The following is a 25,019-nucleotide window of genomic DNA, read 5'->3' on the forward strand; positions in this document are numbered from 1 at the left end:
GGTGGAGCATTAATTCCGATACTCCGCGGCTCTTTAGCCAAAATGTGTCGCATTTACCCATCACCTCAATGAAAGTAGAGCAAGATCATAACTCCCGACAACGAATATTACAGGCAATATCTATGGAAATATTGCAGCCCAGTCAGTGTCACTTAAAAAAAAAAATAAATAAGCGCATAAATGTAAGTAGGGCTACATACTAGTCACGAGCTCCCCATCTTTCAGTGGCACCCGACTACAAAACAAAACATCTATCTCTTCATACGGCTTCCCCTTCAGCTCAGGGATATAGAAGAAACACACCAGTGTCGTGACCAACGATATTCCACCAAGAATAAATCCCACCTTTCTTCTAGATTCTATGCCCACAAGTTACTTATTCCATAGCCTAGTGGGAAAAGGAGATGCTCATCATGACACTCCTAAGCCCCAGGCCCCTTGATAGCTTCCAGCTCGACATGCTCAACAGATACTTTCCTCTGATCTAACGTGATAAACTTTGGTAAAGATCATAATGGTGTAGAAAAGTTCACAACACTGATAAATCCGTTACTAGGAGGCCAACCACCAGATGTATATGTATCCCCTCCCTAATTATCTGCATATAAAGAAGCATAAACCGTAAGACCAGCTAATAGCTAACCTAAAGTGGTGCAGATAGTCATTAGGCATTTTCCCTGGTCTTGGCTGCGATCATACTCACAAATAACCCTAATGCTTCCCGATACTCCGCATGCCCGGTCGACCTCCACACTTCATCTATCCCGACACTCCGCGACAATCCTAGAGTGTCCTCGAACATATCATATCAGGTTGTCATGGTCATACGATGCTCCCTCAGATCGAGACACACCGGCAACCCTCTTGTCACTATACCAACCCATATACGTCTAGAAAGATGTATTGTAGTATACATCCACCATTACAGCTTTGCTGTTACACGCTAGTAGGTGAATCTGGCGGACTTTTTTCACTGTTTGAAGGTTATAGTTAGGCTACGGTAAGGGGCTTAGAGGGATATAACAATCGATGTGTATATTTAGATTATCACAAGTGCGAACTCTCCAGTGTACCTATCACCTAGGACTAGTTTAATGTTGAGTACACAAACTTTTCGAACTCTGTAAGCAGCTGAACAGACTTCTGATCACCCATCGGTACAAGCTGAGACAGATATATGCCCGCGACGCCATATTCAATATCGATCCACTAAATTAACCCAAGAGTGAGCGAGAACCTTCATCTCATTTAGCACTGATTGACTTACCCAGTAACAATTAGGTATACCGGACCAGGTGAGTGAATTCACTCCACGTCGCTCAGGGACAGCAGCGATATTAACAAGACCACCAAGCCCAAAGCTGACAGACACGTCACTTGGCACAGCATTCCAGATTGCATTTCGGACAAATACTGGGTACTCGTCCGGTTTGTCGAGGCCAACGTTATTTTCCAATTGAGGCTGGAACATGATCTTGATAGTCTCCGGTCGGAGCAGCTTCTCGGTAAGAACGCCGTGGTAGATCTTGAGCATCTCGTTGACTGTCGCGTAGAGACCACCACCACCTTGCCCTTCTGCAACGGGGTTGGGCATTACAGGATTCTTTTCCTCTTCCAGGCTCTGACCGACTCTCTGCCAGTTCTTGGCCTTCCGCGCGCGAAGGTCCTCTCGTTGGTCGAGATGAAAGGTAATGTCGTTGGCCGAAACGACGTCGAATATATGGCGTTTCATGTATTCCCCAAGCTTCATGGACGTGACCCGCTCGACCTTTAATTTCGTATCGTCAGTCCCGAACCCTTAGCAGGCCAGATTATCCAGGGCTTACCGCGACCCCGGCCCAATCAAGGCTTGGTGAATACAGCCAGCGCTTGCCAGGTTCGAACAGCAGGAAAGGGTGATACGACTCTTTCTGGATACTCTATCAGCTATGCAAATCAGGCTCTGGGGCATTTACTTACAACTGTCTGCTGGATCAACGGCCGTTCGCCCTGCAGTTGTTGGTAACGAGTAAGAAGCGGGTGCATGAACACATATGCCATGCCACTGGAGTGAGTCAACATTTGCCTGAGAGCCATTAGCACGTCAATCTAATCTATCACCACTAAGGACGCAGTATGAAGACTACTTGCCGAAGGGTAATGGCCTTGGTGGCCGGTCGAAAGATGGGCTCATCCTTCTCATTGAACCCCGTTAAGATCTGGGGATCTTGCCACTCCGGTAGCACTTTACCTATGTCGGAATCTAGGTCTAGTTGCCCTTTCTCCACACACTGCATCACAGCAATGGTAGTCACAAACTTCGTGAGGGAGGCGATCCAATGTACGGCATCAGTGTCCGCAATGTCCGCAGTGTCATCGCCAAAAGCCTTGGTATAGCGGAAGGACCCTTGATCGTTGGTTGTTAGCACTCGTGGCGTATTGATAGCACTTGGACGTTCTAGGATTTATACCATCTCTGTTAATAGCGCCCAACGTGACCCGAGGCAGGGGCTGCTTGTCTTCTGCAGATTGGTGGCGGAGAGAATTGACGGTTTCATCGAACGAAGTCATGGTGACAAACCAGCTTCTGAGTGCTGGCGAGGAGGGTGTGTTAAATTAATTATTCGCGACCTAGTCCATTCGTGTGTAGGGCTGTCTTCTAGAGACTAATCTACCAAACTTCTTCAACGGCATTTAAAGATCTATTTAATAACCCTGAACTCCGCAGACGAGGGCGGGGCCCATCAGTCTAGAATGTGTGCGTAAATGACGGTTCACAAGCCTACGACAGGAACTCATATTGAATATTTTCCAGGCATGGTAGCGAGAATCCTTCGCCCCAGGCCAACTTCCGCTACATGAAGTGGTTGGAGGCCGTCCCGCGCTACCGTTATATCTCTAGTTTAGACCTGTGGATAGTCACAGCTAGTGCACGCCAGTGCGCACAGCCCCGAACCAACTGCCGAAGTTCTTTTCCCACGTATTGAGATCGCGAACTTCGGCTATTTTAGCAACCGTCAAATGATTGATTTATTGGTTTTTATTGTATGTACCCCAGCATGTGACCGAGGCGGCTTTACTCAGACTCGGGAGGGCATCACACTAACAACTGGTAAGAGATCATACGGAACATGATATAAGCTTATACAACAGCACTCATAGGTTTGCTTTCCCGACAGTTATTTTTGCGCAGGGCGTTTGATGGCAGCAAATTTTATGCTGCTTCTTGGGGTCGCGGTTTGTTTTGCATACTGTCAATCCATTGATACTCATCCTCTTCCCTCCCTTCCTACCATGTGCCTCTGTTCTTATTATTGCCCTCTTCGTAGCTTGTGACGAACCTACTATCTCTTCCTTCTGCCATATACTCAACATGGAACGGCGATAAAGAACTGTAAGTGTTTGTCTGCACTATAGAGACGCAGCGGAACTTGTAAATCCACCATCCACCACCAAAATCTGCCCAGTGATATACTTGGCCGCATCGCTAGCCAAAAACACCGTAGAATTAGCTACATCAAACGCATCTCCCATGCGCCCCAAGGGGACAGGCTGTCGTGTAATCTTATCATAAACTTCTTTCTGACCGTTGAATTTGAAGTTATCCACCAAAGGCGTGTGAATGAAGCCCGGTACTACCGTATTCAATCGAACACCTTTTGGCGCGTACATGACCGCTGTAACCTTCGTAAACTGAATCACCGCAGCCTTTGCCGCAGAATACGCAACCTGTGGCTTTCCAATATACCTCAAGCCCGCAATAGACGCATTGTTGACGACGCACCCCGACCCTTGCTTTTCCATTATCGGAAGCACCACATGGCAGGCGAGGTAGACGCTTTTTAAATTGAGATCGATTTGTTTGTCCCATACGTCGGAAGGCATGCTGGCTGGATCACCGGCCACTGTGACGCCTACGTTGTTGATTAAGATATCAATTCGGCCATACTTTGACATCACGGCGTCCACGACTCTCCTCACGTCCTTTTCCGAGGTCACATCGGCTTGGGCAATGTCGCATTTCCCGCCTTCTGCTTGGATCCTTGAAGCAGTAAGCTCTGCAGCCTGGAGATTCACGTCGCAGCCGAATACTTGGACACCGTTTTGGGCGAGGCATTGAGCGATGGCTGCTCCGTTACCCCATGCTTCGGAGCCTGGTACATGTGTTTGGCCGGCACCCATTATCAGGACGACTTTGCCTTGAAGGTCAGGGTATTTTGGGAAGTTGGCCATTTTGTGATATTGTGGATGTTAAGGTTTCGTCTCGAATTCAGTAATTCTTGGATATTGGGGTGGCCTTTCTGCTCTAACCGGGCAGAATCAACAAGATCTGGAAAGCAATAGAGGCATTCCGTGAAATGAGGTTGTCTAATATTCACCTTGATGCTTCTGTGAGTTCATCGGTTATAAATGGTCTATGCATCCTAGGCAATGCTCTGTCGTGCTATGCAAAGAGGGCACGTAATCATCACTCTCGGGCAACTCTCCGAGTAGCGCTGCGGGGTTGTTTTCTCTCCATGTTGAACATCAACCGGAGTTGTTGAGATTGTCCCCGGAAAGTTCTGAGCCACTAAAGCTAAAAGAATGGTACAATGAATAGCTGACGGGCTAAACATCTCTTCTCCAACGCTTTCTGCCACTCATCATAGCAGGTCGATTACCATGATCCCATAGTTCGGAGCTTCTCCGCACTCTTCGATGTTTACATAACCATGGTCGCTTTGAAAGGTCGCCCTGATATTGCATGGATTAGATAGACTAGTAGACGTAAAACATCATATAAATATGCTGTAGAGAAAATGAGTACGGATCAAATTCGATCCCTCCTTTGCCACAACGAGTACTCCAAATCTCCCCACCCAAAGCCCAATAACCGAGCTATGCCACGGCATCGAGACCAGCTTCAAATCAACAAGTCTAGGACCCGACAGCTGGTACCTCCTCACAATCACCTGTCTATCCGGTAGCCCCGACCCCGAGTTAGCCAAGGATCTATACCTCCACGTCATCCAGAAAGAGAAAAGCTCCACCTCAGCCGCCCGGCAGGCATTCATACGTCGCATCCGCGAAGCCCTAGTCAAATGTGTCTCCATCGTGGGGTGCTGCAAGCCCATCGAGGCTATAATTTCCATCAGTCAGGTTGAGCAGGAAGAGGACAGGGATTCCAGTCTGACGCGGGAGTATTGGCAATGCGATCAGGCGAACCACGAGAGAGGCATGAGATAGTATCGTGCCATTTATACTCGAGATGAGAAGTCTACTTTGGGCCATTTTGATGCACATCGTGACTTTCAGTGGATTTCGAAAGAAATTACCTATGGTCTGTATCTGTCGGATCGGCAGGTATTCAATGATGTCGAGACTGAGATTATTGTGCTCGCTAGCATTATGATTCAAAATCTGAGGAAGGAGACCCATTGGCATATTGGAGGACGAGGAGAATTGGGGTGTCGAAGGAAGATACACAGGTTCTGTGGGAGTGTATTCAACGCGTTGCTCGTATTTTTGACTTGAAGATGAATAAGGTCCCGACTGTTGATGCGGTGGAATACGATGTCTGAATGAGCAAGTCTTCATATTGTTGTGTGAAAGACAGATATATGATGTTCCCTGAGAAAGGCTTTGGGGACATTCACAGAGCCGTACAAGTTATGGTGCGATTTAGTCTACAAATACTCATTATCCTTCCAAATGGTCTAAACACAGCAAGCTGTGCTACACACAACGTAGACTTTTAGATTCTTAAGAGCGGAACCGATCGCATTTTCGTAGATATATTACACTTTAGCCCTGATCTTTGGCAGTGCATAGCCCCCTGTTTCTTGAATTACATTAAACGCTGTGTCCATGAATTCCTTCACATCCCTTCCTAGCCACTGTGGGATCAAATCACCCCTGGTAAGCTCTAGCTCGCGCAGAAACCTCCCAGCAACCTGTGCACAGTTAGTTTAACGCGGGACCGTTTCAATGAAATCTGTTCAGGGTATCACGTACCAACAGGCAACTGCCACTGTTGTTGTCCTCTAGAGCCGACTGAAGTATGACCTTCCCAACCATCTCTGGCGTGTTGGCTTCCAATCCTGCAGCCTTCCAGCGCTCAGAAAGACCAGAGGTTATCGCAGTTGGTGTAAAAAAGGGAGCAACAGCTGTGATGGAAATGCCATATTTCTTTGCCGCTAGCTGTGATGCCCTCAACAATCCAATAACACCGTGCTTGGAAGCGATGTATGCCGCGACCCCAGTCCCTCCAAAGTACCCTGATGTAGATGCCACTAACACGATCGACGGTTGTCCGTTCTTCGTGGTGGACGAAAATCGCATATGGTGCATGGCCAGCCGCAATGCTAGTAGTCAGGCGATAAAGCCATTAGTAGGTATACCATCATCAACTGCAGGGTACGTACTATTCAAAGTTCCCTTCAGATTGATGTCTATGACCCTGGATGCTTCTTCAGACTCGCGCAGGTTTCCCTCGCCATCCACATTCTCCATATCTAGAACATGCTCCGATTCCATCACGCCGGCATTGGCCACAACGGTATCCACACTTCCGAATGTCTCCATTGTTTTCTTAAACAGGCTTTGCATTTGCTGCCAATCCCGTATATCGACTGCAATAAATACAGCATTGTCTGGATACGCGAAAGACACAATGAGCTCTTTTGCGTTGCTCTCGAGGGCTGGAATATCCGCCAGGACAACGTTGGAACCGTAATTGTTAAACTCCCTGGCCGTCGCGGCACCGATACCTCCTCCTGCTCCTGTGATTATGACCGTTCGCGATCGTGCACGTTCAAGTATCTCTTGTTTGAGTTCGTTCCAATGCATATTGGCTGTTGTCAAGTAGTTGTACCGTCAGAAAGTAAATGATATGTGGATTTGGCAACCGTAATACTACATTCCCTTATATGGTCCGTGAAAGGGCAACGCACTGCTGGTACTGTTCATCAAAACCCCACCTCAACGGTGCTTCGGAAATGGTGGGACTGATGTGAAGATCAGAACAAACCCCCACTTGCGGGGCAGTGATTCTGAGGCGGGGATCGACAACTTGACGGGCATCATGTACGCGATATCAAGGGTGGCAACAATCAGCCGGGGAGTATACTGCCATCTCCGACAAAATTGAATATAAGCTTGACCAGAAATGATATCGCCAGTGGTTGTCCAGACCAATACCAGCATATCATTGCCCTAATCGGAGTCGATCTTGTACTTTGCTGTCCATCTACTGGTGACGTGGGCATTTCACCCCCATGCCCAGACCACACATACCAAGAGGACCGTGCGATCCTGCAGCTCTCGAAGGTCAAATCTTACCCCGCAAAGCTCACAACGTTATGCTGATCGGATATCTCCCCGACACCTCGGAGTTTAAGCTGATGGTACGACTTGTACTCGAATCCTCACACCTACAGAGCCAGTAGCGTCATCTAGTCCTGTTTTGCCTTTCTGATTCGGCTGTTATTTGTGATCTCCGGTTAAATTTACCCCATAAAGCGTCAAAGTCTGGGGTAAGCCTGTATTTGCGGGGAAGTCATGGCAAAGAGTAGGTTTAGTGAGATAGTTTCAGTCTCAAGAAGTTTACACTTGCACGATGGGCTATAACCGTTCCTCTACATTTCATACACGTTGTCAAGTCTCCCTGACGAACAAGTAATCCTACTTTCTTCGAATTCCACGATATATGTCCTTTATACTTCACTGAACATGCCCTCAAGCGACGTAGAGGCCAGTCTCGATGGAGATGTAAAACTTGAACATGCAGAGGAACTCGAGAATGTCCACAGTATAGACCCAGAACTGGAAAGGAGGTAAGTCGTGGACTTGTAGGACCCTCTCAACTAGTAAAGATATACTGATCTCAGATTAACCAGAATCGTTCGGAAGATCGATTGTCGTCTTCTTCCAACCACCGCAGTGATATATCTCCTATGCTACCTCGACAGATCGAACATTGGTAGGGGTCACATTATCAACTTCCGACTTCTCAACTTATTAACATATTCAAGGAAACGCAAAAATCCTAAATTCGTCAACCAATGATACCCTTCTGGAAAGCAACAGCATCTCGAACTACCAATACACAATCGCAATGATGGTTTTTCTGGTGGCCTATTCCGTATTTGAAGCGCCGAGCAATCTGGCCTTGAAAATCTTCGAACCGCGCAGGTGAGCTGGATAAGATACCCGAAAAAGTTGGGACCACATACTCGTGTCTAACGCATATTAGGTGGCTGGGGTTCCTTGTCATTGCTTTCGGTGCCTTCTGCACTGGAATTGGGTTCACGCATAATTTTGCAGGGCTGGCAGCGCTTCGATTTCTCCTGGGCGCTGCGGAAGCTGGTGCGTTTCCAGGTATGTACTACTTTCATTACACTCTTCTTGACATATATCGCACTGTTCGCCTTCCTTCTCCATTTCTGCATAGAAATCTAATAACTCTTACATCCCCAAGGCATGATTTATTACTTCACATTCTGGTACAAGCCCGCAGAACGTGCCAGTCGAATTGCAGTATTCATGTGCAGTGCCACACTGTCGGGTGCCTTTGGCGGGTATGGATATTGTCCCAGCTTCAGGATGTTCCCAATGCCTAACAGCAAATAGCGCAATCGCATACGGTGTGGGCCACCTGAATGGTGCTCGAGGGCTGGAGGGATGGCGATGGCTCTTCCTCGTGGAAGGAGTTCCAACTAGTACGTGCCTTGTCCACGACACCGGAGAAATCAATTCCTGATTTTATGTTCTCTCAGTTGCCGCTGGCTTATTGGTGTTTCTTTTTCTGCCAAGCTACCCGGACAAGGTAGGATGGCTTACAGACGAAGAGAAAGAAGCTCAAGCACTTCGTCTAGAAGATGGGGGTTCTTCTGGGTGAGTCTTCTTTTGATTTACTTTTCAATCACTCCAGGGGAGAAGGGTGCTGACATATGGTCGAACTTCGCAGCGAAGACAAACTCAACTGGAAAGACGCCAAAGAAACTCTCCTATCAGCAAGACTTTACGCTCACTACCTCACATACCTATCTATATCGGCCGGGGTAGCCTCGCTATCCCTCTTTGCTCCAACGATTATCGCAGGACTGGGCTATACCGACCTTCAAGCACAGCTCTTTACCGTTCCCCCGTACGCTGTTGCATACGTTGTGACACTAGGGCTGGCTTGGCTCTCAGACCGGCTGAAATGTCGAGGTGCCATTGCATGTGGATCCCAGGTTATGGCCTCGGTGGCTTTTATTATCCAGGGTGAGTTCCGTTGCTGATCTATTTACTACCTTTATCTTCTTCGCGCCAGGTTAAATGCTAATAGCTTACTAGCATGCTTACCAGCTGAGGCGTATACTGCGCGCTATGCGTTTCTCGTCATTGCCACAACCGGGGCATTTGGCGGTCTACCCTCACTGAACGCCTGGGTGGGAGATAATATTCATACGACTACAGCTCGGTCTATCACAACGGCACTCAATATCTCCTTCTCTGGTCCAGGGCAGATCATCGGAGTCTGGATTTATAGAGCCCAGGATGCCCCGGCATACCGGTTGGGTCATGGTGTCAATGCTGGTATGAGCTTTTTGGCTGCAGTTCTGGCCTTCTGCTTGACGCTTTACTATCGGCAACAAAATGTGAAGATGCAAGGTACTAGTCAGACTCGTTGGGTGACTTGAGGATGGTAGATATATTCACGGCTTTTGTCTGGAGTAGTAGTAGGATTTAGCAATATATGCCTGTATATAAGGGTGATTTATCTTCTCTTATATTAGTAGTGTACTGTGGTGCATGGAGCCTTAATATCGTCCCCCGCATTGTACCTTGCCACCAAGAGTCTATGCAGGATGATATCTCCGTCTAGATCCCTCTGAGCTTCTATGGCATCCGCATAGGTTTCTATCTTGGTGAACGCAATGGTTCAAGTACAACATTCAATCTAAGCATTTCTGTCCTCAAGGAGAACTAAGCTCAGGAAATGCCCACTACGTATGTGCTACCCCAGCAAGCCCTCGATGCATTACTGCCCCAACCTGCCGTTATCCACGCTGGATGTCTCTCTCATCAGGCTATCGAAGAACGCCATGTCGACACCTTGGAAAGCCCAGTCATCTACACCGGCCGCGGTTGGGGGATGTCCCACCGGCAGCTGCAGAGCAATTCCATCTTGACCAAAGCCGGTGTTTTGCAGAATAGACGGCTCATACCTAGGTGAGCGTAAATGCTCGCTCAGTGACTCCGACTCTGCCAGGTCGAGCGAAAGTACGGATCCTGGAGCCACATCGTGCATATTACTAAGGGAATGTTTGCTCGTAGGCGACGGCCCGATTGCATCATTCCAAGTGACGCATGATTCAAGCTCGCCGTGAGACATATGTGTGCAGGCTGCCGTATTCCCATCCGATGGCTGTCGGCTAACAGGGCGGCCACGAGCAACCTTGATCACGCCAACATGTGGGATATGCAAACGGACCTCTTCGCCTTGCTTCCTGTTCTCCTCAATATCATCGCCTGCCAAGCTCCCCGTGATGTAGGTCTTGCCTTCTGCTGTGTCTGCCTCGATCTCGAGTAATCGTCGGATCAGCTCGGCGCTCTTTTCGGCTATAATGTCCTTTTTCATATTACTAATTATATCCATGGTCTCCAGGGCTTGATCTAGCAAGCCACGGTCGTTCAAACGCTGGTGAGCGAAGAGGCTGATCGCTTCTGGATGGCTATGCTCGTTGAGATGTGCAAGTAGGAGCGTCATTGCCGCTAGGAGAGTAAAGAAGTCCACCGGCCGCGAGCAGGATGACATGGGGTTGAAGCTTCGGTGAGTAATGTAGCGCGTCATGATCTCGCGACTAGCATTGACGCAAGTAATCTTGGAGTATCCCTGATGGGTATTATCACTGATTTGTACCATATACGGAAGATGGAGCTGAATCAGAAGGCCGTAGTAATAGACCTGGGCTCCGAGGCGGACTGTCTCCAAAAGGGTATCTGGAGATCCTGGCGTGAGGTTTTGAAAGTTTGGCGGCCGCCAGAAGCTTGTCGGCATACTCTCCGACACTCGCAGTAGCTCAGCGTCGATTGATTGTGTTGTTGTATAGTCGCTCGTGACAAAGGTACGTTCGTTTCGTTCCAATATCCGAGACGCAATGATTGTGAGAAGTCGCTCGAATCTGCCCAGCGGTGGTTCGTGCCGTAGAGTGGACATCATGCCCATATTCTTATCGGTTGTGCCCTGAGGTAAACCAAGTAGCAAGCTGAGATAACGATCCATATAAACAATGCGAAACCACATGAATTCTGGCTTCGCATCCAGCCCTGGGTCGAGGCGTTTCAGTGGTGGCATGGGAGAGCGGTGGAGACCCATCAACTGCGCGACTGTCATTGCCCTGCGATAAACGGCCCAAGCCCGTCGGAGATTGCCACAGTTTATCTCAAAAACACCCTCTAGCATGATGCAAATCAGACTCTCGACGGTTCCGTGCATATCCTCCTGACTCGTTACCCATGTCGTCGCAGCCGTCATTAAACGACGCATGAGCACGCTTGGTGGTTCAGAAAGGCCGGTGATCTTTTCTCCAGACGGACTCTGTAGAGTAATTGCGAACAATAGCATATGCTTGGCTAAGATGATAGGGTGCGTGTTAGGACGAGGAAGCCTAGCCATGGAGCACGGTGCCGCAAGCGTCTCGTATGTCAGCCTGCTATGTGGCTGGTTGTTTATGGAATCGATGTACAGTGAGACTCTAGAGCTCTCTCTGAGGAGGAGTTTAGCATCCCCTTCATCTGGAAAGGCTTCAAGTAAGTGATCACGGCATCTTTCAATATAGGTTTGACCTGATACATGTTGCGAGTCCAGCATGAGCGGCGATGAGCCTAGAGCGGATTCTTGACACTAGCCAGTAATTAGAAGATCAATTCAGTATAATAATGGATGAGTAGTTCGCATACCTCTGCAAAAGTGGGAGAAGCTCGAATTAGTGAAGGCACAGAGTCACTTGGGCGAGCTTGTATGACATCCGAAGTTGAACACCTGTCTGGCCGTGCCTCCTTTTCAGAGTGGCCCGTCGCGCTAACACCTTTGCTAGCAATAAAGTCCTGCATAAACTTTTCAACTCTTGCGATGCGTTCAACGAGATACCGGTTGCCATTCCTGGCCGGAGACAAAACTTCCGGCAAATCCTGGCTCACACATGGTGCACGCCGGCGCTGGCAGCCAATGCAAGTGACATCTTCAGTCGAGGCAAATGTACACTTGATCTTCCGCCGCTTACACTCCCAGCAAGATCGCGTCCCTTTGCGAATCTTCCTCCGCTTACGTGATCTTTCCTGGTCGGCTATTGCGGTCCCTGTCTCTTCCTCCAGGGGGTTCATCATGGCTGGTTGTGGTCAGCAGACATCCGTGTCAGCTGCCGCATGATGGACAGACTCTCTGTGGTGGGAATGTGTCGAGGTTGAAAGGATACACAGGATTTATTAATTCCGCCGCTGCGGTCGGACGGTGGCGATATGTCCGAGATCTCCTTGTGTACATGCAGTTCGAATTTGTCAACCCCTCGGAATCAACGACGTTAATTACTAAGAGAGAAGGGCTGTCATCATTGGAAGGAACATAGCCACCTTCGACCGTTTCGGCGGAAGTAAGCTTCTGCGTAGGAATCGACAACCACGACTTTCGTATAAATTCGGCGCTGTTGTCGTAAAATTAAACCATCCTCGTAAAGCTCAGAGACCAGACCAACTGAAGTATATAACACATACAACGAACCATAATGTCATTCTCAAAGTGCTGCATCCAAGGCTTCTCATGGCAAGGCACACCGACGGGGCGCACCGATAAACTATCCAACAACGATGTCTACATCACGGGCGACAAAGCCGACGTGGCGATCCTGTTCATCGCCGACCTCTTTGGCTGGACATTCCCCAACGTCCGCCTCATTGCAGACCACTATGCCCGCGAAGTCGGCGCAACAGTCTTCGTGCCCGACTTCTTCGGCGGGGAGGTTCTATATTTCGATCTCGTTGCCGCAGAGAAATTCGATCAGATCGATCTGCCCGGGTTCATTGGGCGCAATGGTCGGGATCAGCGCGAGTCGGAGATTTTCGACTGTGCACGCGCTCTGAAGCAGGAACTGGGGTATAAGAAAGTCGGGGCTGTAGGATACTGCTACGGCGGATGGGCATCATTTCGCCTCGGCGCAAAGGAACATGCATCTGCGCCGTTGGTGGATTGTATCGCCGTCGGTCATCCGTCTCTGCTCACGAAGAAGGACATCGATGAAGTGGCTGTTCCCGTGCAAATGCTGGCGCCGGAGATTGATCAGGCGTATCCGTTGGAGCTGAAGTTGCATACCTTTGAGACGCTGCAGCGGTTGAATGTGCCGTTTGATTATCAGCATTTCCCCGGCGTCGTGCATGCGTGCTTTGTGCGTGGCGATGAGAATAAGCCAGGTGAGCGGGCGGCGATGGAGAGAGGGAAGAATGCGGTTGTTGGGTGGCTCCGACAGTTTTTGAAAGACACCTGAGAGCACTCTCTAGGCTACAATACTTTGCAATGATGGGCGTGGATTGATTTGGTTTACCATATGCTGTATTGAAGCCAGTTGGTAGTAACCCGAAGACAACAGAACTACTCGTTGGATCAGTTCGTTATGACCGGGAATAACATTAGCCTGGATGCATAATGTCATATTGGTTCTGATAGTTGAAGTAGGGGAAGCCAATCCGCCCTGTTAAGGGATGGAGTTTTGGAATCGTATAGTAATCGAGATGGTGAATTGGAGGACGACTGATTCGACTATCGAATAGAGAAAGCTATGCGTCAGGTGACCGTTTAAGGTTGCTGATCAGCTGACATGTAATATCATAGATACTACTACTAGCTAGTCTCGTGGTTGCATAGACCTGTGGTCCTTATACCGGTATGAAGTGAAGATTACTGGACAGCGGGAAGCCAAGCACTCTCATTCCCTTCTGCATCCTCAAGGCTTGGCTACTCTTAGTCTCGTCAATCTCAACCAATCAGTGGACCCTTAGGGTAATTCCTTCAGTTCTACGGAGTAAATATGTATTACTTCAGAATCGTCGTCTCTTCTAGGAAGATTGACGATAATCTACCATACATCTCCTCTCAATAGCCAGTGAGATACGACTTCAAATTAGAATAGCTTGCTCACAACTGTAGTATGAATCTAATCTAATATACAGCTACCTGCCTAGATAGCCAGCTAATCTATATTCAGTATTTCGGCCCGGTCGGCCACTCGATAGAAAGTCACAGAGCTTTATTATCCATGACTTCCCCCCGTTAGGGTATACTCCGGGGTTACCCGAGGTTATACTATACAGTCGGCAACGCCCGACCCTATATATCAGCCAATCTCGGTTCCATGGGTAGACTTGGTCGGTGCGTTGAAGCTAACGCCGCGGAATGCTCCCGGTTTCAGTGGCGCTCGGTCCGCCGACCCGCTTGAATCTTGATCCGCTCGAGATGCTGTCCATATCCTTCGGCCGGGCATGGTTTCTGCTCGGTCAATCTACTGTGTATACCGTGGAAGAGTTGATCCTCAAACTGATCTACTTGTTCTTGCCGTGAAGAAACTCAGAGTGCTTACACAAATCATGCATGCCAAGTTGGTTATGGCTATTGTACAATATATTTTAATATATGATAGATGAAGTCTCGGGAAACGAACTATTTCAATTTCAATTTCGAAATCTAATTGGCGGTAAATTCCATGCCCATTGCCGACACGAGAGTCAGAAAAGATACTCCGTACACACGCGACTCCATCGGCCCCCTAGCGAGAATCGTCGAAGTCTATGCAGGCGCCACTCCCTCTAGGCCAATCACTACCTGACACTAGCAGGCAAGATGGATCCGCTACTAGTAGGATCGGCATCTTTGACTGAGTGGCTGTTTCCTAAATCAGCCACCCGCGCTCGAAGCCCTAAATCCTACATGACTGTTATCCATATGCAATCGAACACGATACCCTTGGACAGGGTTATCATTATGTAATGTAGCTTTTGAACTAAACTAGTACATAGGAAATTATCCAATGAGAGGTGGCAATGTCGGTAGAAAGGTTTTTAGCTACATTGGTAGCTTTCGGCCAGAGATTTTAGTCTGTGGCCTTCCTGGACTTCAGTTCGGATAGGCGATGGATTTTGGCGTTAATGATTGTTGCCGATCAATGTCATCGCGTGGCCGCAAAGGGGGCCCGAGTGGCAGGCTGCGAATCTGCCCTGGGGTTTCGAAACAATTCGGTAGTTTCGTCGTCGAAATGATACTATCATTTTGAAGTCAGATAGGTACGGGTCGTACCCCCTGAATCGATGTGCTAAACCGCATGAGATGATAGACCAACACTGGGGGGCGACTCCACATCGCGTCGCTCTTCTGTCACCTGCCACTGGACCTCTTTGACAATATGCGATTGACTGTGGGTGCTGGCGACAGTGCTTTCAGCGAGTGCAATGTCATCCTGAAGGCGGGTGAGACCCAGCTTGCGACGGCTGCGCGGGCCAGTCCCTGAACCATAGTAACCCGTGTAGCGTCGGCCGGATTTGCTGGCTTCGCCAATCCAGGCGGGGGAATAGGTTCGAAGAAACTGTCGGAGGAATGGCAGACAGGGACAGATCACAATCAGGTTCGCTTCAACATATCTGTAGAAGAGGGGAGGTTCTGTGAGCTCTGTGCGCCGTTCTGGAAGGAAGGGAATCGTACATCCAAAGTTGTGCCTCTGCGATTACCCATGTAATGTCCGTGGCCGTAAGGGTAGGAATCAACGTGACGAGTCGCAAGATGCTCGTAATGAACGTACTGGAAAATACTTGTCAGATATCCCTGAAAGTCATGATCAGCAGACCGGATAACGAAAGACTCACCCACAACCAACGAGGAACATGCAGAGAAGTCCAAACTTTTGAATTCGCGGCATCTGTAGGCCTAACACCAGCGGGACAGGAACCAAAACCAAAGCGAAGTCCGACACGATATTGGTGACCGCGGTTGCAATGTACAAGCCACCACGATCAATACAAGAACCCCGTGTGATGGAGCTGTCCCAATTCCGCTGGATGGGGTTGCATGCAAAGATCAAGGCAAGCATAATCGCTACGCTATATCCACAAATGATAGCTGAAATAGTGTGAAGCGTCCACGTATAACCGGGTTGTTTGTTGATGATCCGGTGATAGAGGATAACAAGGCCGACTTTAGCGAATGCGAGGGCAGGCACGTAAATCACGGCGGCGGCCAGGATGGTCTTTGCGGATGGGACCTATTAGTAAAACGCAGATAGGAGGTATGGCATCTTCAAGATACCTTTTGGTACACATCGAACATCTCTTGAGTCACATTCCACAAATGGACTCCAGCTCCACCATATACACAGCTCACTTGTGAGATCAGGTCAATTAAAGGTCACGAATATTAAGGACAGGAAAAGAAGATCACATACGCAAGCATGCGATTTGTGTTGCCAGGGAAAGAACCTTTTCAACAAACCCTCCCTGTTAGCAAACCGGAACGATCGTGTCATCTCGATATGTCCTACCCAGGCTATGATGATTGATACTAGGTGAACTTAGCAACTCTACTCGTTTCGTTTATTTCAAAGGATTGAAGATTGATATACCATCGTCCCATCCAAACTTGTGCAACAGACATGCCCGAGTAAATATCCGCATGGCCAAGAACAGGGTGCTGAGAAAGAGCCCAATGCCAAAAATGATCATTTCCTTTTTAAAATTCTTGGGATGCGAATAGTCGAAATCAGGCGTCACCCCCGCGGGGGGAGGAATGACCCCAACCATGCTTCCCAAAGTGCATACAAGGGGAGCGAAATGGACGAAGAGCGTAAAAAGTTGAAAGGTCCAGAAGATAAGCTTCTGGCTGCTCTCATGATTGATATACGCGTTCCTACGCTTTTCTAGACGGCGGGTGGCGAGCCTAGCGAGACATCTGAGTTTGGATCTATCAATGCAGGTCATGCTAGTTGGGACTTGGCTGCTTCCATGGCGAAGCTGCAGGATTCCGGGCTCGGAGTACTGAGGGAAATAATTTCCGTCCTACGCCTATTTTTATCCATGCTCTCATTTTTATTTGAATTTTTGGTTTTTTGGTTTTATTTTTTATTTTTCTGGGTATAATGAACTTAATCACTACTAATTAGCTATCTGAATTGTGTGATAATTATGTTGTTGTCGTTCAGTAAAGTAGATTAGAGTAATTTAAAGTAAAAGGTATATATAAAAATGTAATACTACTTCTTATGCAAAGGCTATATGAAAAATAAATAGCGTATGTCCTAGAAAAGACAGAGAATATTAATAATGCGTCGAGAAATAATTCATTCAAGTCTACTCTGTACCTACTCCGTACTACTCCTACTATATCATAACATTCAGGGCATTGGACGGAACTGAACCACCCCCGTGCACCCTCCCAAGCCACGTAATGGCGGCATTGTGACAGGAATGGGGCCAAAAGCCGCGACCCACGGGTTATCCCTGGTTCGGTAAGGCATTAGAAACTAGACGAGATCGTGGGAAACCGTTCCCTTGGCCGGTGTTAACCCAAATGGGAGATATTTCATGCATATCAGATCGGGGGTCAATGTTTTTCCCCTTGTGACGTTTATATCTGGGTGGTCTTAATTCGCCCTGGTTCATCCTGCTAAAACACGGCGAAATTGATCATTCATACCTGCAGACTGCAGCATTCCCCCGTATTAGTAATCTAACTAGGTCGTTAAATGGTGGGGCCGCCAGATTCCGGCATCATTTCGCTAGAGAAGGCTGGGGCCATGCTAACCCCATGCCATTGTGCCTCCTGCATTAGCGGCATTAGCTAGCTAAACAGGAGATTTGTCCGAGTCGGGAATGTTCACTAGTAAGCGAGCGAGCCTTAAGTATCTCTTCAACTCTCGTCAGTTATCTTCATCCCTGCCAAAACATTACCAGGCAAGATCACCACTCCCAATGCCATCATTAAGCACCCTCAAACTGGGGGCTTTCCTCGGCCTTGCTGCCATTGCCCCCTCGATTGAGGCAGCTGACAGCTCATCTTGCCGTTGTTTCCCCGGGGATGATTGCTGGCCGTCAGTTTCGACCTGGGATGCTTTCAACCAGTCTGTCGATGGACGTCTTGTGGCCACTGTACCCCTCGCAACGCCGTGCCACACTCCCAACTACGATCAAACGAAATGTGAAGCTTTGAAAGAGGACTGGCTGTTGCCAGAGGACCAGTAAGTTCTTGGATTGAGATTCCTCCCCCACGAAGAAATATCAGAGAATATTAACAACTCCAGCTATCAATCCTCTTCGTCTCTGATGGCTCCATGGTTCACAAATGGCACATGCGACCCATACCACCCTGTTTCTCAGCCATGCACTCTTGGTAATTTCGTCCGATATGCGGTGAATGTCTCCACGCCTGCCCATGTGGCCAAGACATTGCAATTTGCCAATGAGCACAATATCCGTTTTGTTATTCGTAACACCGGCCATGAGTAAGACCCCCCTGAACTTGCCAGAAACTTCATTCAATCCGGTTATAACTAACGTACTCTAGCTACAACGGAAAATCCACCGGTGCAGGTGCTCTTTCGGTCTGGACACACCACCTTAAAGGTATCGAATTCAAGGATTGGAAGGACGAACATTACACAGGAAAGGCTGTGAAACTCGGAGCAGGTGTCCAGGGTTTTGAGGCCTATGAGGCAGCCAACGCGCAGGGGCTTCGCGTGGTAGGTGGAGAGTGCCCTTCCGTCGGTATTGCTGGCGGATATAGCCAGGGAGGTGGTCACTCTTTCCTGTCGTCGATGTATGGACTGGGTGCGGACCAGGTCCTCGAGTGGGAGGTGATCGATGGTACTGGTACGCTCCTCGTCGCGAACCGTCAAAACAACACTGATCTCTACTGGGCACTGTCTGGTGGCGGCGGTGGGACCTATGGTGTTGTCTGGTCTATGACCTCTAAGGCTTATCCCGATAGTCAGGTATCTGGTTTGAACCTGACGTTCACCACCACTGGCATTTCTGACGACACGTTCTACAAAGCCGTGGAGCTCTACAATGCTCGTTTGCCTTCTTTCGTGGATCAGGGTATCATGAGTCTGAACTTCATGACCAACGTCTCCTTCTCTCTCTCACCGATGACTGCACCTGGTATGCCCCTGGAGAAGCTCGAGAGCCTTATTAAGCCATTCCTCAATGAACTGAAGGCCCTTGGCATCAAGTATCAATATCACGCGGAGAGTTTCCCCGCTTACCTTGACCAATTCAATGCCCAGGCGCCACTCGTTGAAATTGCAGTGGCCCAGTATGGCAGCTGGCTCCTCCCCCGGTCTGTCGTCGAGAACAACAGCACTAACCGTGAACTGATCCAGTCCTATCGGACTATCCTCTCTACGGGTGCTAACTTCACCAATGTGGGTCTTAAGGTGTCAAAGGAAGTCGCTGGCGACGTCGACAACGCCGTGAACCCAGCATGGCGCAATGCAATTTCCCACATGCTTCTGTATACCGGCTGGGAGTTTGACCAGCGAGAGAAGATGGTTGAGGCGCAAAAATTGATGACCGAGGTCTTGGTCCCTGCCTTCAGCAAATTAGCCCCGGAGTCTGGCGCTTACTTGAACGAGGTATGACTACAATTTCATTTTCGATCGTTGATTCCTGCACAGCCTTGACACATGCTCACCACTGTATCTATAGGCCGACTTCCACCAGCCTGACTTCAAGACTGCCTTCTTTGGCAACAACTACGACAAGCTCCGCGCAATCAAGGCCAAATACGATCCCAACGATCTCTTCTATGCGCTGACAGCTGTTGGCTCTGATGAGTGGACCGTCTCGGAAAGTGGAAGAATGTGCCGTGTTTAAACCCGGACGCGGAATGCATTCCAAGATTGCCTATGCTGGTGAATAGGTAAAAGGCTGGCACAAACTCTTGGAACTCTTATAAAGCGGACCTGAGAAACGGATTGGCTCCCACTATTCATCTTGCCTTTGGACCATTCAGAATCTAAGGAGCGGGAAAGCCAGTGAGATAGAAGATCACTCACTCTGGATTCTATTTGTTTATGCATCATGTACTACATAGAGTTTGACGCCGCTTGAAGCCGAGAGGGCCGGTTCAACCTCGTACTTCACTAATACAGCCCGTTCCAACCCCCATTTTGATAATGCTGTACATATTTTGGAAGGAACTCGGGGAGTACTTAATCAAGAGAGTTTTGCTCAAAATTAATACTATCCTTCGATTTGTGATTATACCATCTTGAAAGGCTTCATGCCCGTGAGGCTCTTTTGCCTTGCGAATTTTTTTCATTATTCTTGCTATTGCTACTCTTCTTCTGAGAAACTCTTGACTAACCCGAAGGCCATACTTTATACTCGGCTCTTGGTCAAGTATCCGTCTAGCCTGGTAAAGGAGTCGTCTGATCTGATAGTCATATCTTGAATTATGAATTTCTGCCGAACACAGACGGATACTCAAGCATAGCAGGCTTGCTCTCTCTGGCGCTATTAAAAGACCGCATGCCATCACCCCCCAGCCGTAAATTAGATGTGTATATCTTTGCGCCATAAATGCCCTAGGGATATTTATTCGTCTCAGACAGTTTGCAGAACTTCATCAAGTGGGTGCAAAGGTTATACTTTGAGTGAAGCTTAGAGGACAGCGAGAAGCCAAGTACTTGCACTTTCTTCAAATACAAGCGTTGATCTGGGAGCCGAGTACATAGCCAAGGCCAAGAGAGATGTAGTTTAGAGCACCAATGCCAGGGCTCTCGCCGTATTCTTCTGTCCAGACTTTGGGTCATGTGGAGAGAAGGATGTACAATACCCCAAAGACTGCAGCCATGTAAATGGCAACCACCATAACGATATATTCTGTAACAAAGAATTGTAAGGGGCGAAAAGATGTCAATCGTAACCGTGTCGCCAGAGACTCGCTAGTATTACTACCTGACGTTTCTTCGCAGGATACGTGGTGTTGTCTCTGTTTGAGCAAGACTGGTGTATATGTCTCGCGTATGAAGACACAGCCGACGACTCCGACAACACTTGCGGCCATGCTCGTGGAATAAAACATCCATCGCCATGTTGTACGCTCAGTAATCCAACCACCGGTAAGGGGCCCGATGACGGGACCCAAGAGTGGCGCAAGGCTATATTTACCGACCGCCTGTCCGCGCTCTCCTGGAGCCCAGAGATCGCTTTCCCAGATTAGTCGGTGACCATAAGATGGCTTGCAATTGGAAGTACCTGATCACACCAGCGCCCACGGCCAATGGTGCACTTCCACCGACTCCTGCCAGAAATTTAAAAGCAATCAATTCTGCCTTGTTTCTTGCCAGTCCTCAACCTAGAGTCCTGGGCAAATAGAACACGTTCGATGCTAGCAGAACCGGCGACCGTCCAATAGTTTCAGATAAGAGACCGGGAAGTAGTGGCCCAATGGCGTATGCGAGCATAAAGATTGTGAATGTGAGCTGAGGGACTACGACATTTCCGATGCCAAGATCCGCTGCCATGTTCGTGAGTGCTGGTGCAACCATCGTTGATGAGAGTGGTGGGATGAGCGTGAGACAAGATACAAATACCGTGATAACCCACTTCTAGGGCCTGGGCCAGGTCAGGGGCTTTGTTGGATCTGACTGTAGTGATATATCCTGTTTACCATGTCTCTTCTTAGTGTGTCTCTCTGGTCAACAAAAGAAACGATTCAAATCCAAGCACTGCTTACAGTTGGGGAATGATTCTAGGCATATGATTGATTTTCTGTATCTTCAATATTCCCTGGCCATCCCACCGAAACCAGGTTTTTGTTCTGGCTAGGATTTCGCTGTATTGGCACATGTTGATTTTGTTCATGTTGTTGTGCAGAAGCCATAGAAAAGAATAGTTAGATAGCACTGCATTCAAGCGAGGTACGAGCAATCGGAGTCTGTATCGCCTCGACTCATCTGTTCTAAACCTCTGGATGGAGTATGACAACTTTTATTCTAGATTCTTTCATCGTATTTGCCTGATCAAGAAAGGTGTTGGAGGTGAAAACAAAGAGATATTGGAGAAGGAAACCAGGACAGTTGGAGTCGGAGCGGGCGTGTTTTGGGTTTTGTTGTGATGGAAGATCTGCTACGTAGGGTTGGTGGTTGTCCACTAGGTAAGAACAAGTAGGAGAACAAATGAGGAAACCTATAAAAGTCACAAACACTGGGACTAAATAAGAAAACCGATTGTCATTCTTCTTTCTAACGAAAAGCAAGCCCTCTAAGCCAGGGGTCCTCCCCGATTCCGTAGGAATTCAGCATTGGAATTTTGACTATTGGGTCAGGCAACCACTTCGTCAGGCCGGATGGATAATGCACAGAGGACCAGGGAGTATGTACGAAGTTCCAGGTTATGTATGCATCGCCAGTGGGGTATACTCTACAACCCCGGGCCGATTCATTATCGGACCTGGGACAGGTGTACGAGGTATCGGGATTCGAAGGAGGATTGGGCCTAGAGAAGCCAACCAGCTTATCATCAGGCTTAGATGAGCGTGGTGCAGCAAGCGCACAGATCGACATACTTGACTAGGCCTTCAGTCAGGGCTTACGTGTTACCACCGACTCATTCGGTCACGGGATTGACTGCCAGGCTTGCTTCACGTACATTCTTGCTGTGTAAAGTACTTGCCAAGATCTGCGTTGACCTCAACAGGGATCACATTGAATTAGCAGATGACACAATGATCCTGACAGCATACTATGGCAATATTGAGATTGAGATTCTACACCTCTTTCTATGGAATGGATAGGATCCCAACGCAGCATGGGGTTGCTATAATTGTGAACCAGGCATGAAGGCATTAATTGGCGAGAACCCATATCTGGAGACACTTCACCTGATGCTCAAGCATAGATGGTACAAGCAGGGACGCACAACACATATGGAGGCAGCTGGGCTTAGCAATGTGGATGTACTTCAGTGACTAGTAGAGAATCTCTCCTGTGCTGGACCAACGCCGATATTATTGAGGGCGATTATTGGGAGCTATATGGCTAGAATCATACAGATACAGTAGTAGTCCTTGGTAGATACTAGGATGTCATTATGCCTTACTCATCGGAGAGAGATATGCCGATGACTACTAACCTGACAACGCAGATCATTCACACCCCCGTGCACGATCAACCACCAGTGAGGGAATTATGTATACGCGGCCTCTACCCTCAGGCTATGTCCAAAGCTCCAGCTTATCCATATCTAGTTAAAGCAAACCCATCGTTTCAGGACGCTTACGAGGCCTATATTGATTAAGCTATCGGCACGGGTCTTGCTTGATAAATGCCGCGACCTTATTGGCGTTGTCTCGCCCCTTTCTGAGACAAGCCTTATTAGCATTATTCAGGATTAATTGAATCGACATCTCGCCAGGTGCTGATGCCATGATCTGGACTCGTATACATCAGAATCGCTATCTAGAGCATGACGAGGTAGTATACTTGACCATTTAAGGATGCTGATACTTCCAAGTGCATCTCAAAATTAGTCCACCAGGTACACGCGTACAACAAATACTACTGATTGTGAAAAGCTATAAAAGCATGACAGTCCCGCAACTTCATTGTGAAAAATGTGTGTCTTCCGCTTCTTGTATCAGAATATATTCATCTTTGGTTGATAACCATGTATTCCTCATTGCTGTTGACTCTACTTGCAACCTCCACTAAGCACGTTTTGGGTGAAAAACATCATCTATACTCAGGCTTTTTCTCAGGGTCGCAACTTTATGGTATTCAATTTGACGACGAGACTTCCACTCTGACGGTCGTCAATAACATTACCACCAACAGCTCCGATGGATCGAAATGGATCGCGATTGATGTGTGTTGTCTTTCCTATTTTTATCTTTACTGTGGAACTAACAAATCGCCTTCAGGAGAGACGGGAAAACGTCTATGTTGCTTCCGGAGCTTCCTATAACAGCTACACAATCACTTCCGACCTAGGACTAACTCTCGCGAGTAACCTCACAATATCTGACACTTGTTTGTAAACCTTGCCTTAAATTTATACCGGAGCTAACAAGAACTTAGGTGCGAATCTCAATCACATTACCTCATTATCTTCATCCCCATACACGGTCTTTGGCGCGCCATACAGCACCGGCTGTTCCGGACAGGCGATTACTGTAGATCAATCTGGCGCGCTCAAGGCCATCGTTGGTAGCATCACTTACGGGAACAGTTCTGGCGTACACGGCTTGGCCGTCGATACCGATGGCACCTTTATCTACTCGGCGGATGACATGGGCGATGCTGTTTGGGTCCATTCATTTGACAAAACTACTGGCGCTGTCGAGGAAGTGCAATACCTTGCGGCGCCACGGGGCGCCAACCCGCGGCATTTAGCAGTGCATCCCAGAGGAAATTATGTCTATGTCGTCTATGAAAAAGCCAATCAGCTCGCTGTTTACTCTAGAGATGCCAGTACTGGGAAGCTGACATACACCAACACCACGTACCCCTTAATCCCATCTGGTGAGTAAATGAACGAGTCTATGCTGATTATCCTAGTGTTATACTTGCTTGCACCTCTCAATCATGCCTTACGTACTCCGACTAACCGGATCATAGGCTATACAAACACATCATCTTACTGGTCCGACGAGGTCGCTTTCTCGGTCAGTAGCGCCGAATCGCCTAAATACCTCTTTGCCTCCACACGGTCAATAATTAGTACATCTTCACCCGGCTACGTGACTGCCTTTAGCCTTGATGCAACCACTGGTGCTATACAGGAGCAACTGTTCCTTTCTCAGACGACCGGCAGCGGTGGTTCAGCTAATTCGGTCTCCCCTGCCATCTTCTCGGAAGACTACTTCGCCATCACGGACAGTGGCAGTAACTTTATTGAGGTTTGGCAGGTGTCGGTTGATGGAAGCGCGGCGACTGTGGTCGCTCACCTCGATCTGGACAATGGACCGGCGAATGTGGTGTGGTATAGTTAATGAGATCAAGAGGTGTTAGATACATAGCTACAACGATGTTATCTCCCTC

General features: G+C 48.3%; 12 protein-coding genes across 12 annotated transcripts; 5 read left to right on the top strand and 7 right to left on the bottom strand.

Moving 5' to 3' along the window:
* Positions 1-1,086: 1,086 nt before the first annotated feature.
* On the bottom strand, positions 1,087-2,550 carry F9C07_2199269 (beta-lactamase/transpeptidase-like protein; the record flags this gene model as incomplete). Its single annotated transcript, XM_071509450.1, has 6 exons — positions 1,087-1,209; positions 1,268-1,768; positions 1,827-1,904; positions 1,960-2,065; positions 2,131-2,386; positions 2,451-2,550. The coding sequence occupies 6 exons, from the start codon at positions 2,548-2,550 to the stop codon at positions 1,087-1,089; spliced, it is 1,164 nt and encodes a 387-aa protein (XP_071365511.1).
* Positions 2,551-3,390: 840 nt separating this feature from the next.
* F9C07_354 (putative short chain type dehydrogenase) lies at positions 3,391-4,212 on the bottom strand (the record flags this gene model as incomplete). Its single annotated transcript, XM_041284340.1, has 1 exon — positions 3,391-4,212. The coding sequence occupies one exon, from the start codon at positions 4,210-4,212 to the stop codon at positions 3,391-3,393; it is 822 nt and encodes a 273-aa protein (XP_041141515.1).
* A 566-nt stretch (positions 4,213-4,778) lies between these two features.
* On the top strand, positions 4,779-5,540 carry F9C07_2199271 (uncharacterized protein; the record flags this gene model as incomplete). Its single annotated transcript, XM_071509451.1, has 4 exons — positions 4,779-4,819; positions 4,845-5,118; positions 5,206-5,352; positions 5,385-5,540. 4 exons carry the CDS (start codon positions 4,779-4,781, stop codon positions 5,538-5,540), a joined length of 618 nt encoding a protein of 205 aa, XP_071365512.1.
* Positions 5,541-5,686: 146 nt separating this feature from the next.
* Positions 5,687-7,053, bottom strand: F9C07_1015096 (dehydrogenase with different specificitie). Its single transcript, XM_041288897.2, has 4 exons — positions 6,878-7,053; positions 6,384-6,812; positions 5,974-6,323; positions 5,687-5,912 (listed from the first exon to the last, which is right to left on the bottom strand). Exons 2-4 carry the CDS (start codon positions 6,805-6,807, stop codon positions 5,757-5,759), a joined length of 930 nt encoding a protein of 309 aa, XP_041141514.1. The 5' UTR covers positions 6,808-6,812; positions 6,878-7,053; the 3' UTR covers positions 5,687-5,756.
* Positions 7,054-7,298: 245 nt separating this feature from the next.
* Positions 7,299-9,815, top strand: F9C07_1015060 (MFS transporter). The gene is made up of 9 exons (XM_041284350.2): positions 7,299-7,793; positions 7,857-7,939; positions 7,992-8,151; positions 8,213-8,337; positions 8,438-8,537; positions 8,590-8,678; positions 8,736-8,853; positions 8,927-9,225; positions 9,298-9,815. Exons 1-9 carry the CDS (start codon positions 7,690-7,692, stop codon positions 9,642-9,644), a joined length of 1,425 nt encoding a protein of 474 aa, XP_041141513.1. The 5' UTR covers positions 7,299-7,689; the 3' UTR covers positions 9,645-9,815.
* Positions 9,816-9,985: 170 nt separating this feature from the next.
* Positions 9,986-11,465, bottom strand: F9C07_2059841 (uncharacterized protein; the record flags this gene model as incomplete). Its single annotated transcript, XM_071508636.1, has 2 exons — positions 9,986-11,345; positions 11,401-11,465. 2 exons carry the CDS (start codon positions 11,463-11,465, stop codon positions 9,986-9,988), a joined length of 1,425 nt encoding a protein of 474 aa, XP_071365513.1.
* A 1,263-nt stretch (positions 11,466-12,728) lies between these two features.
* F9C07_359 (dienelactone hydrolase family protein) lies at positions 12,729-13,484 on the top strand (the record flags this gene model as incomplete). Its single annotated transcript, XM_041284349.1, has 1 exon — positions 12,729-13,484. One exon carries the CDS (start codon positions 12,729-12,731, stop codon positions 13,482-13,484), a length of 756 nt encoding a protein of 251 aa, XP_041141511.1.
* A 1,201-nt stretch (positions 13,485-14,685) lies between these two features.
* Positions 14,686-17,156, bottom strand: F9C07_2278809 (uncharacterized protein). Its single transcript, XM_071510330.1, has 7 exons — positions 16,602-17,156; positions 16,521-16,540; positions 16,425-16,458; positions 16,289-16,362; positions 15,850-16,229; positions 15,689-15,784; positions 14,686-15,627 (listed from the first exon to the last, which is right to left on the bottom strand). Exons 1-7 carry the CDS (start codon positions 16,954-16,956, stop codon positions 15,303-15,305), a joined length of 1,284 nt encoding a protein of 427 aa, XP_071365514.1. The 5' UTR covers positions 16,957-17,156; the 3' UTR covers positions 14,686-15,302.
* A 790-nt stretch (positions 17,157-17,946) lies between these two features.
* Positions 17,947-19,848, top strand: F9C07_361 (uncharacterized protein; the record flags this gene model as incomplete). Its single annotated transcript, XM_041288903.1, has 4 exons — positions 17,947-18,212; positions 18,276-18,476; positions 18,539-19,607; positions 19,681-19,848. The coding sequence occupies 4 exons, from the start codon at positions 17,947-17,949 to the stop codon at positions 19,846-19,848; spliced, it is 1,704 nt and encodes a 567-aa protein (XP_041141509.1).
* Positions 19,849-19,857: 9 nt separating this feature from the next.
* On the bottom strand, positions 19,858-20,669 carry F9C07_1015149 (uncharacterized protein). The gene has a single exon (XM_071507356.1). The coding sequence runs from the start codon at positions 20,552-20,554 to the stop codon at positions 20,102-20,104; it is 453 nt and encodes a 150-aa protein (XP_071365515.1). The 5' UTR covers positions 20,555-20,669; the 3' UTR covers positions 19,858-20,101.
* Positions 20,670-20,674: 5 nt separating this feature from the next.
* F9C07_362 (uncharacterized protein) lies at positions 20,675-21,061 on the bottom strand (the record flags this gene model as incomplete). Its single annotated transcript, XM_071511112.1, has 2 exons — positions 20,675-20,753; positions 20,808-21,061. The coding sequence occupies 2 exons, from the start codon at positions 21,059-21,061 to the stop codon at positions 20,675-20,677; spliced, it is 333 nt and encodes a 110-aa protein (XP_071365516.1).
* Positions 21,062-23,646: 2,585 nt separating this feature from the next.
* Positions 23,647-24,970, top strand: F9C07_2199278 (Lactonase, 7-bladed beta-propeller-domain-containing protein; the record flags this gene model as incomplete). Its single annotated transcript, XM_041284348.1, has 4 exons — positions 23,647-23,844; positions 23,900-24,008; positions 24,057-24,500; positions 24,597-24,970. 4 exons carry the CDS (start codon positions 23,647-23,649, stop codon positions 24,968-24,970), a joined length of 1,125 nt encoding a protein of 374 aa, XP_041141508.1.
* Between the last annotated feature and the right edge of the window lie 49 nt (positions 24,971-25,019).

The sequence above is a fragment of the Aspergillus flavus genome, chromosome 1, assembly GCF_009017415.1.
Source record: "Aspergillus flavus chromosome 1, complete sequence".
Taxonomy (NCBI): Eukaryota; Fungi; Ascomycota; class Eurotiomycetes; order Eurotiales; family Aspergillaceae; genus Aspergillus; species Aspergillus flavus.

Excerpts from the sequence above, each read along its gene's own strand:
- F9C07_1015060 (XM_041284350.2), top strand. The coding sequence starts at position 7,690 with ATGCCCTCAAGCGACGTAGAGGCCAGTCTCGATGGAGATGTAAAACTT. Across the intron at positions 8,338-8,437 it reads GGAAGCTGGTGCGTTTCCAG|GCATGATTTATTACTTCACA; the intron begins GTATGTACTACT and ends TACATCCCCAAG. Across the intron at positions 8,538-8,589 it reads CTGTCGGGTGCCTTTGGCGG|CGCAATCGCATACGGTGTGG; the intron begins GTATGGATATTG and ends AACAGCAAATAG.
- F9C07_1015149 (XM_071507356.1), bottom strand. The coding sequence starts at position 20,554 with ATGGCGCAAAGATATACACATCTAATTTACGGCTGGGGGGTGATGGCA.
- F9C07_2278809 (XM_071510330.1), bottom strand. The coding sequence starts at position 16,956 with ATGACCTGCATTGATAGATCCAAACTCAGATGTCTCGCTAGGCTCGCC. Across the intron at positions 16,459-16,520 it reads TATCAATCATCATAGCCTGG|GTTCTTTCCCTGGCAACACA; the intron begins GTAGGACATATC and ends TTTGTTGAAAAG. Across the intron at positions 16,230-16,288 it reads TGTTCGATGTGTACCAAAAG|ACCATCCTGGCCGCCGCCGT; the intron begins GTATCTTGAAGA and ends CCATCCGCAAAG.
- F9C07_1015096 (XM_041288897.2), bottom strand. The coding sequence starts at position 6,807 with ATGCATTGGAACGAACTCAAACAAGAGATACTTGAACGTGCACGATCG. Across the intron at positions 6,324-6,383 it reads TCTGAAGGGAACTTTGAATA|CATTGCGGCTGGCCATGCAC; the intron begins GTACGTACCCTG and ends CCTGACTACTAG. Across the intron at positions 5,913-5,973 it reads ACAGTGGCAGTTGCCTGTTG|GTTGCTGGGAGGTTTCTGCG; the intron begins GTACGTGATACC and ends AACTGTGCACAG.